This window comes from Perognathus longimembris, chromosome 3, assembly GCF_023159225.1.
Source record: "Perognathus longimembris pacificus isolate PPM17 chromosome 3, ASM2315922v1, whole genome shotgun sequence".
NCBI classification, from domain to species: Eukaryota; Metazoa; Chordata; class Mammalia; order Rodentia; family Heteromyidae; genus Perognathus; species Perognathus longimembris.
This window is the reverse complement of record NC_063163.1, coordinates 111320896-111338692: the sequence shown is the minus strand read 5'-3', so window position 1 is coordinate 111338692 and position 17797 is coordinate 111320896. Positions and strand designations below refer to the sequence as shown.

The 17797-nt window shown below is 35.7% G+C and overlaps 1 protein-coding gene across 1 annotated transcript in view; it reads right to left on the bottom strand.

Moving 5' to 3' along the window:
- Positions 1-17797, bottom strand: part of Ddx10 (DEAD-box helicase 10) — a 115129-nt gene that overhangs the window by 26169 nt on the left and 71163 nt on the right. Inside the window, exon 16 of the mRNA XM_048343792.1 lies at positions 11883-11939. Coding sequence (XP_048199749.1) covers positions 11883-11939 — 57 coding nt within the window. The remainder of the gene's footprint in view (positions 1-11882; positions 11940-17797) is intronic.

Genomic DNA, 17797 nt, shown 5'->3' with positions numbered 1-17797 from the left:
AAAAGCTTGTGACCCACTGGCCCCTCTACCTAGATCTGCGCTTTCAAACCATGACTCATTACATTCTCAGTAAAGACTAAGGCCTAAAATACATGAAGTCTAATTTTTAAAATGCATGCACTAGAACTAAAAAAATAACTATGTCAGACAGTGCCGTTGTTCATGCCTGTAATGCTAGCTACTCAGGAGGCTGAGAACTGAGAGTCACAGTTCAAAGCCAGCCCAGGCAGGAAAGTCCGTGACACTCTTCTTTCCACTTAATCACCAGAAAACTATTAGTGGTGCTGGGGTAAAGTGCTAGCCTTGAGCACAAAAGCTTAGGGGTAGAGTCTAGGCCCTGAGTTCAAGTCCCAGGACTAGAACAAAGCTAAGAAGTGAAAATAAAATAACTATGTCAATTGGCAAGCAGCCCAGATTGGCAGGTCAGCCAGTCTTTTCCTTTGTGGTAACAAAGTCATAGAAACCATTTGTCCTTTCTTAATTTAACAATATTTCTCAAAATAATGCAGAAATATCTTAAAGATTCTTCCTAAACAATCATTTTATGGACTGTTTATTATTTACCTTCAGGTATGGTAATTTAAATAGCATAATAATATGTTAACACAAAATGACAACTCTCAATCATCTTATTTAATCCCCCAAACGATGCTATAAAATATGTACTATTTTTACCTTTATTTTACATGTAAGGTAACAAGGCTTCAATAACTTGTGCAAAGCCAGACAGCCTGACTCTAAAGGCAGCCGTTTACCACTGTGCTCTGGGGCAACCAACAAAGAACTCAGCTGAAATACTGAACACTTCATTAATTCAGGCCCCATCACTCTGACATTGACAGTTAAAAAAAAAATATCGGTCTGTGTGGCTCGAGCCTATAATCCCAGCTACTCAGGAGGCTGAGATCTGAAGATCACAGTTTGAAGCCAGCCAAGGCAGGAAAGTCTGTGAGATAATTACCTCCAATAAGCTAGAAAACTAGAAAAAGCCAAAAATGGTAGTATTAGCTTACAGCAAAAGCTCAAGGACACTGTTCAGGCCATGAGTTGGGCAAATATGGCTGAAATTAACTTTCAAAATATCAAATAAGGTTCAATTTGTGAGGATGTTAGGAAGGTTCTGATTACAAAAGAGATAAAACTATCTTTATGAACAGCCCAACATTTCAGAATACCTATTTTCAAAGCAGCTGTCATGCTAACAGATAGCTTTCTGCTAGGTAACATGTTTTTTGCTTCCATTGATTACTCTCAAAGTAAATATCAACAAAATTATGAGCTTTTGAGTATCTTAAAAGTCCTTACAATCTGTCTCATCCAAAGACCCAGTGGGTACAAAAATTCCCTGCCAGTGAAAATTGAATGGCATCAGAAAGTGGAGGTGCCTAACATAGCTCCCACAAGAGAAAGCTCATCTCATTTCTCAGTGGTTCAGATTGTCATGAAGTTTTCCCACTAGCCAACTTTTCATCTTCATAACATATAGCACTTTCCCCCATAAATCCTGCTGGTTTGGGTAAACCACTGATCCCACTGTTCATCCTGTGGCTGTAAAATGCTCTGGAAATTTTGTTCCTACTTTTATGAAAACACTATCATGAACAGCAATATCCCTCTGACTCTCAGCTATCTTGTGGATCAGAATACAGTACATCCTTCTTTAGGTCAAATAAGTACACCACCTGGGGCTAGGTAAAAGACAAAACAGAAACAAAGGCTTTGGATTATATGAATGAAACAGATTCATAAGACATAACTTGATCTAATTTAGTCGAATATCTAGAAGTATGAAAGACTAATAATGATATTTACTTGGAACTGATGCCCTACAGTCTGTGTTTGTTAGGACATAAAAACACTTTCTTATAAGACAGCTTTGTATCATGAACAAAACATTTAAAGGATATTCTAGGATGAATAAAATTATTAGGGCCTTAAATGTGTGTGTGTGTGTGTGTGTGTGTGTGTGTGTGTGTTCTATGTAAGTGACCAATCATAAAACTTCTCTGGGAAGAGGTTTTATGAAAGGAATTCAAGATTCTTCATAAGAGAAAAAAGGCAACTGAGAACACAAAAGGATTTGTCAAAAACGGAATGTTCTTAAGAGAACAAAAGGCTTCCTGGTTGAAATAACCAACACAATGTCATAAGACAAAGGCAATCATAGACTGAGTGCAAAAGCAGTTTCATAATGGGGTATTCCTTCATAAAGATGTTCAATAAGAATTCTAGATAGACAGATAGACAGAATAGACAACAGACAAACAGACAAACATTTCTCGGACCTATCTGTTATAGAAAGTCTAGAGATTTAAAGCTCACAGCAAAAAAGAAGGTAAGAAACTGCACCTTTTCTTCCCACAGAGACCAAGAAAAGAGTGCTCATTCTTTAGCATAGCACATCCTTAGAAACAAAATGTCAAGTTTTCCTCAAATTTGGTATTTAGACAGTTAAGACATTTGTGTCTACCTTTTTTCTTTTATTATCATTATTATTTTATTGTCAAAGTAATGTAAAGAGGGGTTACAGTTACATACTTAAGGCAGTGAGTACATTTCTTACCAAACTTTTTACCTCCTCCCTCATTTTTCTCCCATTTATGAAAGAATGCACAATAGAGTAAGTGCCAGTGGCTCATGCCTATAATCCTAGCTACTCAGAAGGCTGAGATCTAAGGCTCACAGTGCAAAGCCAGCCTGAGCAGAAAAGTCCATGAAACTTCTATCTCTAAATAAGAAGTGGTGTTGTGGCTTAAAGTGGTAGGGCACTAGTCTTGAGCAAAAAAGTTCAGGGACAGTGCCCAGGCCCTGAGTTCAAGCCCCATGTGTGAGACACCCCCCCCCCCAAAAAAAAGACTATACAAAAATAGGTCAACTTTCCAACCTAAAAAAGTGAAATTTTTCCAAACTTAAATACTGTAAGGATTATACTAACAAAAAATGGCAATGATAACTATGCAACTAAACTTCTATAAAAGTTACATAGAACTATGTATTTATGAAGTCTAAACTATGCATTATATACACCTATGATATTTCATGTTTATTCCTAGATATCATTTTGGTCTCCCTTCTGAGCCTGTTCTCCTATCATAGCACAACATACACTTAATAAAGCAATTTTTAGTATGAGAACAAAGAGGACTGGTAGGGGAAGAGAAGTAAGCATGAAGAGAACAGAAAATGACTACAAAACAAAAGAGAAATGGGAAAGCCATTGATAAATTAGCATCTTTAAAAAAAACATTGTATTTGCACAAAGAACAGAAATGTTACCAAATAAGTTCTCAAATTCAAACATATACCCACATGCATACTAGGTACTACAATTGACTTAGGAAGTTCTAAGAGAAACAGAATGGTAATGGTGCCAGAAATAATAGAAGTTACTTCAGAAGCTAGCAAAATGGACTCATATTTTTGCTGTCAAAACAAGTCTGTTTTGCAAACCAAAGCTGTCTAAACCTGGGGAGAATATTATCCCAAAGTGTTCCCAGTTTTGTACAACTCAAAATACTTTTTGTGTGCTCTGCCTCCATCCTTTTACCCCTACGCTAACTTATTTACATAAGTGGCAATTTTAAGGGGCTGAAGGATGTTTTCCTACATATTTTATGCATATGCCAATTTGCTTTTCTCTAAGAGCTGAAAACAATCTGCTTGTTTTATAGACACTAAAACAGAACACAATGATCTTAAAGAATATTCAATGCAAATAACCACTTAATAGAAAAATCAAGTAAAATTGAGTTGACTTTAACTGTAATTAATCATCAATCTTATTCATTTGTGATTTACCTTGTTGATATAACACTGGATCAGTGTTGATGTTCACAGGGAACATTTGACAATTTAAGTTTCAAGGAACAAGCAGTTCTTTGAAAGAAATCAAAATAATTGCAAAAGAGTTAACTGATAGGGCAAATTCAAATGTCACCATGGATGTTAGTTATTTTAGTAAGTTATTGCTAACATAATCATTTGTGAACTTAATTTTCCTAATACTTCTTCTCAAATCTGAATTTGGATATACTGAGATTCCCACTAAAAATCCAGGTGAAGATATCCAAATGGTAATTAGCTATATGAATATAGAGTTCAAAGAAGTCTGGACTGCATTTAGTTTGTCAAAGAGTTTTAAATATAAAATCACAAGAATTTGATAAGTAATGTGCTTGAGTACTGAGATGGTGAACATGATTCTCAGGATTCTAGGTGAGGAAAGCACAGATGCTAGTGGTACTTCGATTGCAGCTTTCTCCTAATAAATATCCACATTTTGCCAAAATTTTCAATAATGAAGGTAAAAAATCTCAACTGCCAAAGTGTCAGCACAAACCTTTTGAAAAGTTAACCCAATTGTCAAAGTATGTTATTTTAAAACACTGCTTATTACTTTTTTGTTGGAGTAAGAAATGTTTTTGGCAAAATTACAGGGGATAAAAAAGCACCAAGTAGAGATTCTTATTGTTAACCATTCATTTCTACGGTCTTGTAGGCCAATGATGATCTACAACACATACATGTAATAACTTTCAAGCTAATACGAAAGCACTCAAAATAAAGAGGTTAATAAAACCTTATCTGTGACAACACAGAATAGTCTATACCAAAAAGGAAGACTCAGGTACATCTTCATCAATCCAAACTTGATTAAAAAAAAAAAAAAAAAAACACTAGCTGACATGTCTTATTCTAAACCATGTGGTCCTCAAATCTAAATATCAGTATTTTCAGATTTCAACATTTAACAATGAAAAAATGCTTTCTCAATTCAGTTCCTTCCAAACATAAGATGAGTGATGAAAACTATCACAGGTCCTGACAGAAAAATGGCAATTTTATATGCTGGCCTTGCTGGCTAAATGGGTTGGAATTTTACAACATCACCAAAACAAACAAAGAATCTCAAAAAAGAATGCATCAGGTTAGGGTGTATGTGCGTGGCTTTCAATATAAAAGTAAATTCTTCATACAATTACTTGGGTTTAGCTACAATTCTGCATCCAACCTCTCCTTTCCACTACCACTATCATTGCCTCTTGCTCAGATTTTGAAGGCAAGCTGAGCTTTTTCTCCTATTCATTGATCTAGCAGTAAGAAGAACAGAGCCCTATTTCCTAATTATGGCTACAATTTTAAGACAAAGGATTCTGACTCCTTAAACCTCAGTTTCTTCACATAAAGAAAGACAACAAATATCTCTTTCATCTTCCTCTCAAGGGATTTCTGTTTACTAGGTTGCTGGCAGTTCCTTCGTCCAGCACTGTGGAACATCTGGAACACAGCCACAATATATCCCTCTAGCTTTCCTGTGCCCAAGCTTTTCAAATGGTGTATGACTACAATACCTGCACTTATTTCATAAACTTACTGCTCAAACAGGATAATCTTGATGAAATGCTCTTAAAGAACAAAACACTACATGTTATAGAGCTTCTACACCAACACACTGTCCTAACAATGAACACAAGAGTTCTCATCAAGAAAAGAAATCTTGGGCTGGGGATATAGCCTAGTGGCAAGAGTGCCTGCCTCGGATACACGAGGCCCTAGGTTCGATTCCCCAGCACCACATATACAGAAAACGGCCAGAAGCGGCGCTGTGGCTCAAGTGGCGGAGTGCTAGCCTTGAGCGGGAAGAAGCCAGGGACAGTGCTCAGGCCCGGAGTCCAAGGCCCAGGACTGGCAAAAAAAAAAAAAAAAGAAAAGAAAAGAAATCTTTGAATCCTGAAATATACAAGTAATAAAGATTCAGGCAAAGGGAAAATTTTTTTCTATATAAAACACCTTACAGACACCTAGCAATGTTTCCTCAGAACAAGAAAATATAGCAAAGAATTAATGTCATTTAATGTCAATGATAATAATAACAGTAATAAGATTATCTAAATGGAGCTTATTAGTTACAAAACATTTTCATCTGTAGTTCCTTAGAGGAAGAAAAAAATTCCAGAAGTAAAGCAAGTTTTTCTCAGTCACATTTGAGGAACCTGTTATTTCTCCCAAGGACAATTTCCTCTAAGCCAGTAGTAACTTTTACACTCTTTGGAGCACTAGATTATGGATGCCCTCCCAAGAGAAGTTTTTATGGCTTAAATGGAGCAGGCAATAAAGTGTTGTTACTCCATAAGCACCCATAACACAACAGAGAGTCAAAGTTAATCCCTAAAGTTCTGTCTCAAACTAACACTATTACAACTCTTATTCTAAAATGAAAAGAATTAGACATACTGTTAAATCTTTGGGTAAATTTAACATTGATACTATTGGAACTTTCCATATTACTTGTGTTCGGTATTACAAGCTTTAATGTTGAGATTACAACTTATTATAATTTATTCTACTTTTATATACAATTCTATAAGTAAAAGGCATTTAGTAAAACACTAAACCTCACCTAGTGCTATTTGGTAATTACTACATTACCGTCGGAAGGTTTAAGACTGGGTGAAAAGCATACACACAAACGTAAATATAAAGGGACCTAAGTTCTAACCTAACTTTGCTATTCTTTAACTGTAGGACTTTGGAAGAATGGTTTATCAATCAAGATAATTTCCTCATCTGCTGAATCATGATTTGTAATACAAAAGTTTCTCTTTAGAAGGCTGTAGAGCTCTAGTAGTGATACAGTTTCTATTAGGAATGACAGAAGAGCTCTAAGCATGAATAGTGGTGGAAGCTGTTCAGCTGTATGAATGTGCTTAATGCAGCTCAACAGAACACTAAAGATGACTGAAATGATGAATTTATTTTGACCAATTTACTTAGAAACCAAATGAGTCTATTCAGGGACCTATTGTGGAAAGTGACGATTGGAATAAGGCATGTCTTCCTCAAAACATGAGAAAAAAACAATTTGTGTTTATCAATACAGTAATACCAAAAATGACTAAGTGTAAAGCCTTGTACTAATTAATACACCAGGTAAAACACTAAGACACCAAGTAATTATTAATAGCATAAATTATTAATTTATAGCTTTTTGATGTAAGATCATTCAACAAATAGACAGTAAAATGTAAGGAAAATTAGTATATTCAAATGCTGAGAAATGTACACAATTAAGTAGAACACATTTTTTTCAAGGAAAAGTTCCCCTTGAAGTTCAGTAGGTAGAGGGAGAGGAAAGGAAGCTGCTGCTCTGGTTACAGACAAAAGGGAAACCTAGAGCTCTGAGCTCCTAACCAACCCTCTTTTCTTTCTCCCTGGAGAAGCAGGCACCTGTGAAGAACCCTGAAGTCACTCAATATAATATTTAAAACCAGTGGAATAGATCAGTGAATGTCATACTCACTCTAGAATTTTGTAGATAAGAAAAAGCTCAGAAGTATTTTTAAGGACAGATGTGAGATTTTTCACTTTGTCAAGTAATAATGACTTTGAAAGTTATTATTTTATAACTGAAAGAGTATCCTTACACACAAAAACAATAGGAAAAACAAAACATCATAATGAACATTTAGCTTTGCTTCACGCTTACTGGTTTGCCACATAAACACCCCCCCCCCCCCACACACACACACCATTAAAGATCAATAGGTTAGAAAATTAGTTGAAAGCACTTCTTAGGCCTATCCAAACTCTAAAATTACACAACTTCTACTTTAGACTTCCCATTCTAAAAGAACTAACTTCAAAATTACCTCTCTGTTCGTAATAAAATTACCCTAGGTACCTAAGAATCATTTCTTAAGACCACTATTGTTAGGTAAAGAAAATAACCTAGTAATGAAACCTAGAAAAAAGTTAAAAGTAGGTTTACAGAGCTGGGAATGTGGCTTAGTGGTAGAGTGCTTGCCTTGCATGCATGAAGCCCTGGTTTCAATTCCTCAGCACCACAGAAACAGAAAAGGCCAGAAGTGGTGCTGTGGTTCAAGAGGTAGAGTGCTAGCCTTGAGTAAATAAAAAGAGGCCAGGGACAGTGTTCTGGCCTGAGTCTCAAGCCCCAGGCCTGGAAAAACAAAACAAAACAAAAACTAGGTTTACCCTGTGTACAAAATAATAATTCAACATATGTGAATCATTTGAGATTTTCAGTTTTTCCTACAATTAAAAAATAAAAAACTATAAGCATCACCTAACACATATCCCTGGCAACTTTGAGCTTCTAAAGGTTTAAGTGGCTTTGAACTTTCTCCTGCTCTCTGCTCATTCAGTCAGTATTCAGCTTCAACATTATACTTGGGTTTAATAAATCCTACTTCCTTTTCAAAAGTAGCAAAGCTCTGAGATAATTCTGACGATCTATTTCCTCAAGCTTCAGCACTGTTCCTTTCTTTACATTTCTCCAAAATCCTTCCAGCCACCAGATTAATACAAGTACTTATGACCATCAAAGCCATAGAAAATCCAGCTGGATAATGAGACAAGGCTGTATTTCCAGGATTATGTAACCTTTCTGAACCCAAAAGACAATGTGGTCTATTGACCACCATAAACTAGTTTTTCAGATCTTGGTTTACAATCTCTAAGTTATAACAATAGATGACATTCTGTTGGCTAAAGCAGAAGTAGTTCTATTGTGAAGTCCAAACATATCTTTTAAAAATGCAATGTATTGTTAACTTCACAGTTGTACAAAGGTGTTTCAATTTAAACACAACCACTTATCTGTATAATGCATCATGATCAGAGTCACCACTTCCATCATTCCCAAACATTTCTTTGCTAAGAACTCCCAAACCACTAGTTATTAGGTACCCAGGAAACCTTCTTTTAAGTTTCAGCTTCATGATTCTCTTCCATTTCTGATAGTCAACATAACATATTCTAGATAAATCTTAGATACACCTTTTAACAAAATGCTTTATTGGGTTCCTGAGAGACCTATTCTCACTTTATTTTAGCCTAAAGCAGTTTTTCTCAGAAATACTCTAAATATGCCAAGGTAGGATATAAGCAGTATTCATTACTTCTGAAGCTAAAAATCCACATTATCATTAATACTTAATAGTTAATAATTAATTTTGGGAAACAAAAATAATTTCATTAACTTTCATTGAAATGCTTCTCCCATATTTTACAAAATATTATTTCCTCTCCCATGATGTCTGCTGCCTGATGCAGGAAACAAGATGGCAAGATGTGCTGACTCTTTAAAATAGCTTAAAACAAGCAAGACTATACTTGCTGGCTTATGAAATCTGCAAACACCACTTTCTTTTATCATTCAAATATCTCTGTTTATCTTGTCAGTTTAGGGAATCAAAAAAAAAAATTAGGTTGAATCTGAACAAAGTGCCCCACAAGACAATATCCTCAAGCCACAGAACTATCATATTTAAGGAAGGAGATTAAAGAAAAGATGAAGTTTTTTCAGAAATTAAGTCACATCAACCCTAAACACAGTAATTTGTGTCATGTATTTCTTCTTAGATACTACAGATCAAACCCTCCCAAACGGTAACCTTTGGGTTTGTTTCAAAGAAGCATCTGAAAAGCCATGAGAGCCTTCATCTCCTGTTACTTCCATTTGAAAAGAAGTTAGGCAATGAAAGGCTGGATGAAGCTAATTCCTTGAGGTCGTTCAGTAAGCACAGACCTGTCACTGCTGCGAGCCCTCAGCATTTTGGGGAATATCTGAATCCTGGCTATCAAAGTGGTCCCTCACCCCTCTGGTAATACCACTCTGACTAGCAGATTCCCTTCTCTGCACTCTGGGAGATGGAGGTAGCTAAACTATTCACAACAATAATAAATCATAGACTCTGTCTATTTAAAGCTCCAGGCTGAGCAGCAAAGCCACACCATCTGCAGAGCCTCATCTTTTTTGTGTTATCAGTACAATCCTCAGTGGTTTGTTCAGAAATGAGTCAGAAATGTCAGAAATAAACACACCCCAGGACAAACATGAAAGTGGAAGAGGGGAGAAGAAGGGCCTTTGCAAATGCAAAACCCTAATACTGATGCTCTTCAGTTTATCATATTAAAACCAAATGCTCACACTATTTTACAGGGGAATTAAAGAAGAGAAATTCAGAAGTAGTCTCGAGGGTGAGAGTAACTTTTCACTCCTCAATCCATTCTAAAAGACCAGGCATACAGCATCAACAAGAATAAAAAGAAAACCATAGTGAACAGTCTTCCCTCAAAATCCAAGAAACTGGCATTAGGAGGACACCCAATGAATACCATGAAGATACCCAAACCCTATAAATGGCTTAAACTATGCACTGCCTTCATATACTATAGTTTGTTTTACCTTTTTTTTTTTTTTTTTGGTGGTGCTAGGGATCAAATTCTACATAATAGGTAAGCTAGTGCTCAGTGCACGCATCAGCTCTCTACCATATACTTTTACTACAGATTACTTTTTAGGCTTTTAATCTCCAGGTTACTTGTAATAAGCAATACCATGTGCACTGTAAATAAATGATTGCTACATCAAAATCTGCACTTACACAGTATTCACGTAATCAGTATAGGCCTGAGGATACTTTTGACCTGTGCTTTGTTGAGCTTTTGCACAGATTCCACAGATACAGGAGGTGAACTATACATACAAATCTGCATACATAGATACGAAGGAAACACAATGACAGGGCTTTCTTCAGTCACTAGATGATAGCCTTTCTCTCTTTTATATCTAAAAGTGTGATTCTTAGTGTAACAACAACAAAAGGTTTATTTCTATGTAAACACTTTCATTAGGTAGTTAATTTATTGTCTTTAATTTTTTTCCCTCTGTAGCCCCTAAGATCCAAGATCCAAATTCCCTGGCACGACACTTCAACCCCTGAATTGTCTTAAGTATATGCAGAAATCTTCTCCTGCTTTAGAAGTAAGGGTACCCTATTCCTGGAGTTTCATTTTCAGGTACCATTGAAGACAGAGTGACATTTAATAAAATTCATGCTTCCCACTTCAGAACTATACCATGAGTTATCATCTCTGACTTGTTCTGGAAGTGCTATGGCCAGTATGAAAAAAAAATGAAAAAAGAAGATTATGGGCTTACTCAAGGGAGTTGAATCTTTGCTAACTGCTGAGAAGAAATCACGGCTAGTCAGGCATAGCATAGTAAGATTCTGGATGAGAAATGACATATATTACTTGGCCAAGGCCAAGTACAGAATGCAGAAACTAAATTACTTTTAGTGCCAAACACATCAGATGAAATTCACAGGTGTACATGTACAGTGTTTATAATTGTGTATGTATATGTAGATAGATTAGACAGATAGGTAGGTAGGTGGGTAGATAGATATTTCAGGAAAACTATACATCAGCATTTGCTGAATATTATTGTTTATAGAGTATAATTATGGTAGGAAATATGAACTAATTCATCTAGATTCTTGGACTCAATTAAAACTGGGTTACATATACAACTGGGTTCAAACAGGCTGCAAATCTAAATGTGACATAAATAAAAATCTAATCAATGGAGATGGGAGGGCAAAACTAGAAGAGAGCAAGGGAAGTAGTGACATTGTCCATAAAGAAATATACTCATTATCTGACTGTACATCTTTATAAAAAACAATTTAAGAAATCTGACCAAGCCTGGCCCAGAATCAATCATCTTCTGTGTTTAAGAGACAAAAATACAATGGCAAAAGGTGATAAGGGGATACATGATAGTTTGTTGGGCTTTGCCAAAAAAAACAAAGTGTCTTAGGTATTCTTCATTCTGCATTATAGAGGAAACAAATTAACCAAAACATACACAGGCCACAAGAGCTTAAGTCTAATTGGAATATCCTACTATACACCTAAACATAAAACGTATATTGTAAAGATAGGAATTTAAAATCTATTTCAACATTATGAACATTATAATAAAATATAAATCCTCTTTTGTTTAACTTTGTCAAAAAACTACTTAGAAACAGATAAATATGTACACACATATTTCTAAAGATAAAACCACTTACCTTTGCTTGTCTCTTGTTGGCTTCTCTTCTGGCATCTTTTTCTTTCAGTCTTTTCTCCTACAGAAATAAAGGGAAAATTAGTGACATATTCTATTTATTAGGTATAAAGTTAACTGCACAAATCACTAGTTTAACTTTTTAAAAACAACTTATAACTGACATTTGACATTCATGTTTCAACAACTGTCCACACAATACCTATTTACTCACATTCACAAAGGGTATGTCAATCAAGATCTATTATTTGCTATGCATTTTTTATGTATTTATTCTAATTCAACCTAAAATAGAAACAATAGGAAAATACATGTTGCAAAATTTGATACAATTATATAAAATTATATAACTTAAGTGGTTTCCACAATACGTAAGACTGGTACACAATCAATTACAGCTATATTTGAATAAAGGGAGAAAAATCAATCATGACTATTTTCCTTATCCAGTGAAACAGAACTTATAAAATATATGAAATATTCATCCTACATTTTGTTAATACCGTCTCAAAAAACAACCAAAAGTCCTTCTTATAAACTATGTTATTTTATTAAGATCCTTTTTAATTCTTCACTAGTTTTCCACTGATACAGTACTGCAAAAATAAGATATTTATTTGTTTGATCAGAGGTAGGGTCTTCCTAGCTGGGTGCAAACTTGGTTCTGTAGCCCAGGCTGGTCTTGAAATCACAATCCTCATGCCTCAGTTTCTCAAGGGCAGGTACTTATTACATGAATGAACCACCACTACTAGAAACATGGAGGTTTTTTAAATAAGAAAAAGTAATATGTATAATGTTAAAATTCAAAATGAAACAACCTAGCTAGAATTAAAAATGGATATAGTTTAAGTATTTTTGAAAATATCATCTTCTTCAAAAATAATCTATTAACAAAAGGTTATTTTAATCCCTAATTCCTAGCTAATAGTCTATGTTGTTTATCTTAATGAACTACTTAGGTTAATATAAAAAAGTGAACTGACAGCAAGTTGTTTTCTTATCAGATTGTAAGATGATACAATGATCATTCACCATTACATTAAGTCCATTGTTGATGTGAGAGGAAACAATAGCTCTGTGGGGCACTCGTTTATGTCCACAGTGCTTTACATGCAGATATGACTTTAAAATCAAAAACTACTCTTAAGCCATATGCTGATGACAGAATCACATATACACCTTGTTGACACATACAGATGCCTTCATGATACATTAAGAACATGAATGGTAAAAACTTGAAAGGGAGTTAAACACTAATCAGTACAAAGAAGACAGGAGCCCACACAGTTTACAGATTCAGTTTTTACTGCTTCAGATTACACAGTAGGTAATGTAAATTCTAACCCAAGCAAACAAACCTTCAAATTCAAATTAGCAACTAGGTATGTTGTCACACCCCTAATACTTATATGTTAAATTATTTTTTCTGTGATTACTTTCTCCTCCAGCTTTGGAGAAGTAATACTCTGACTTCCACACAAAGTATACAGCAAGGAGGCTGTTGGAAAATTACACAAGAATATCTAAAGATTAATTGGAAGTTTCAGAAATCAAGGTCAGAGGAAAGAAAAGGGAAATGAAGAAACAAATAAGAAGGCTTTGATTTGCATACTTGTCAAACAGCTTGTGTATTATAAAAAGACTGATGTTAAAGCTGGGTCTTTTTGTAACAAGTCTTTTCCAATATATTCTAATACGAATGATAAGTAGTTACAGATAAGACTTTAATAACAGAAGAAAATAACAGGTACTTCATGTTAGCGGGCAGCTAATCAACGCAATAGCTATTATCTAACTCTACCCTTGAGTGATGCATGGTGGTACATGCCTGTAATCTCAGAAGCTGAGATCTCAGAAACTTAAGAAGCTGAGGCAGAAGGATCACAAGTTGTTGAAGGCTAGCTTGGAATATACATAACTATATATACATATGTACAAATATACATACCCACAAATCTCAAAAAATATATCTGCCTCAAAAACAACAAACAACAATATAAATCCCCCTCTGTACAGCACCTTGACAACAAAAATTAAATTAAAAAAAACAGGGCTGGGAATATGGCTTAGCAGTAGAGTGCTCATCTTGCATGCATGAAGCCCTGGGTTCGATTCCTCTGCACCACATAAACTGAAAAGGCTGGGAGTAGCAGTGTGGCTCAAGAAGTAGAGTGCTAGCCTTCAGCAAAAAGAAGCCAGGGACAGTGCTCAGCTCCTGCGTCCAAGCCCCAGGACTGGCAGAGTGTGTGTGTGTGTGTGTGTGTGTGTGTGTGTGTGTGTGTGTGTGTGTGTGTGTGTGTGTACACACACACATACATATATACATTCCTAAATTGACTGTCTTATAAGACTATGAAGAATGTTCTGCCACTAAAATAATCTGAGTGTTTCTCTGTTTGGTAGGAAAAAATAAGTGAATAGATGGCAGCTTCTAAATAATTTGTGGCCAAATTCTTCATAGTTGGCACACCAATTACTGATTTTCTTTGACCATTATCAGGCTATAAATTACATGACAGATAAAAAATTATTCAAGAAATATTTATGAATCCCAATTTTGATTAGTTTAAGAGCTGGGATAGTCCACATATTTGTAATCTTATCTGTTTTTCTCTACATAATAGGACATTTTAATCCTATTATCAATCATCCCAAAAGCACTCCGTTTTGGACATTAAAATTAAGTGTATAATATCAGAATAACCACTAGATTTTTTTTTAACTTTTTATGTGTGTGGTGGTATTAGGGCTTGACCTCAGGGCTCCCAAGATTTCGCTTGCCTTTTTCACTCCTAGCTGGTTTGAGCCATACCTCTAGTTGACTTTTACATTTTGGCTTTTAAACTAATCTTAAAACTACAGCTACAGCTGGGTACAGGTGGCTCACACCTATAACCCTAGCCACTCAGGAGGCTGAGATCTGGGGATCTTTGTTTGAAGACAGTCCAGGCAGGGAAGTCCATGAGACTCTTACCTCCAACTAATCTAAAAAAAAAAAAAAAAAAAAAAAGCCCTAAGTGGAGCTGTGGCTCAGGTAGTAGAGCATTAGCCTTGAGCATAAAAGCTCAGGGACAGCACCCAGGCCTAGAGTCCAAGCGCTAGGAACAGAAAAAAAAAAACACCAAAGAACTATAGCTACATAAAGCATTAAATAACTGGAGTAATAAAATCACATTTCCATAAAAATGCATTTGTCCATTATCACATTATTATTACTATTACAAATTTCTTCCAACAATGATAGTTCTCCATTATTAAATAAACATCAACAATGTTCAAGACATTTTACTTATGAAATTGTTTTTTTTCTTTTTCTAAATGTTGTAAGAAATTGTTTTTTTCACTGTGTAGGTAAAAACTGGAAGATGAAGGTGACTGAGTAGTCACTTGGCTGATGTCATATACAGACTGACTGATAGACCAGAGAATAACCTGGAGCTGATGTCGGCTGCAGCAAATTACTGCCCTCTATGCTCCTCCATTACACTGTTCATTCAGCTTTGTACATTCATATGCAGTGTTTTTAATCTTATGAATGGCACTATTTCTTTTATTACTAATAACAGTCTGTTACCATATGAGTCTTTTCAGCCTAATGGCATTCTTTCTCCTGACAGCATTTTATAGACCTTACTTAATTAACTTCTGCCAATCTCCTATGCAAAAGAAACAGATAATTGGCCACATTTAAAAGTCAGATACATTTTTTGTTGTAATTATTCAATAACTGGCCTTCTCCCAACACATTAGAGTATCTGAAAATGGCACTTCAAAGTTGCAAAGAATAACCGTGATGTGTCTGCATCAGACAAAAACCTTTCTACATAAGCACACAATCTTTTCATCTTGCCATCTTAATGATAGCAGGAAAAATACACTGTCAATTTTCTATTGCTACTGAAACCTAATGGTAATTCATTATAGCCATTGAAGGATATTTTAAATATTAGTCTAAACGAACTATCAGAATTAACATGCCCGTGCAAATACAATAATTTTGACCTTTTTTGCTACCATTCACAAATGGGTGAGAGATCCAAAGCCTTTTTGTAATATGAAGTAAGTAGATATGAACGGGAAGTACATAAAAGACATAAAGCTAGGCCTGGGCATCATGGCACATGCCTGTAATCCAGCTTCTTATGAGGCAAAGATCAAGGATCAAAGTTCCAGGCCAGCCCAGGTAAAAGTCAGCAAGATACTCCTTCATCTCAAACAATAAAACTAGTGGGTGGCTCATGCCTGTGATATATGTGGTATAGGTAGAAGGATTGTGGTCTGAGGCTGGTCCTGAATAAAAACAAGACCATCTCTGAAAAATAAGTAAAGCAAAAAGGGCTGGGGACTTGATTTGCATACCTGACAAGTAAGCATGAGGCCCTTAAATTAAACCCTTGTACCAAAAAAAGAAAAGAAAAACCTTTTAACAGTACCTGAAACAAGAGGAAAATAACTTGAAATCAATCATTTAAAAAATACTCTTTGGAGGGCTGGGAATGTGGCTTCATGGTAGAGTGCTTGTCTAGCATGCATGAAGCCCTGGGTTCGATTCCTCAGTACCACATAAATAGAAAAAGCCAGAAGTGGTACTGTGGCTCAAGAGGTAGAGCACTAGCCTTGAGCAAAAAGAAGCTCAGGGAGAGGAGGGGGGGGGAGGGGAGGGGGAGGGGGAGGGGGAGGGGGAGGGGGGGAGGAGAGGGAGGAGGGGGAGAGGGAGGAGGGGGAGGAGGGGGAGGAGGGGGAGGAGGGGGAGGAGGGGGAGGAGGAGGAAAGGGAGGGAGGGAGGGAGGGAAGGAAGGAAAGAAGGAAAGAAAGGAAAAATTCTCTTTGACATAATAAGATTACCTCAGTACTCTGAAAAGAGGTAGGAGTAAACAAGGTTTTAAACTAAAGAGCAAAAGAACAGAAAGTATAACAATAGTAATTCAAGATTTGGGAAACAGACACAAGGAAGAATAGCAACTTCCTCTTTGCTGAGGTAGGAAATTTTTAAACAAGGTTTGTGATGAGACAAAGATAAAAGGTTGGAGTACAATGACTTGAGGGAAGAACATAATTGCATTTTATTACATTCAGTAACTGAGGTCCCCTCCACCTTAATTTTACATAGTTCAAATGTTTTAAATCCTTTGGTTTTTTTCATTTCATTTTTACGGGAATACAGATACCCAAAGCTATTTTATACCACATAAAAAGGTGAAATTTTATCTTTAGTTCTACCACCCTACAAATGATTAAGTATAAGGAGAGCATGAAACTCAATAACAAAAAATCAAATTCACAAGGGAGCAGAAGAGAGCAAATCACATTTCAAGGTACAAAATACTCCCTTCATAACTGTTATACTTCCTTTGGCTTCCCACATATTATAGGTCCTTACTTGCCAAAAATGAAAGTACCATGAAATACGAATTTCATCAGCAGTTGGGACATTTTATTTCAGTCTTTTTCATTCTCTGGTGATACTTGGAAATTTGCAGATTTGGAAACATAGTTCATTTTTTCAAGGGGTGATGGAAACATAACCTGTCTGAATGGTTCTGGGGCAACACTGATAATTTATTAAGAAGGCAGTCCAGATATCAAATAAGAAAGAGGGACACCTTCAGTATTACTAGCACATCTTTCTCAGGGTAGAAAACTGTCTATATACATAAAAGAATGGTTACAAAAATTTTAAGCCCTAAAAACCCCTGCTCTCCAAGAAGAAAATCTCACTAAACCCAGATTCCTCCCAGGAACAGCCAAATCTGTAATCTTTTACCTATTGTACAAAGTTTCATTTCATCAACTACAAAAAAAAGCAATCTCCTATTTATAAAACTGAAACAACTGGAATGAGGATATGTGGACAGGAGAAAAAACTCAAATTGGCATGGAAACATTCATTTATTCATTCATTAGTTAATGTCCTTG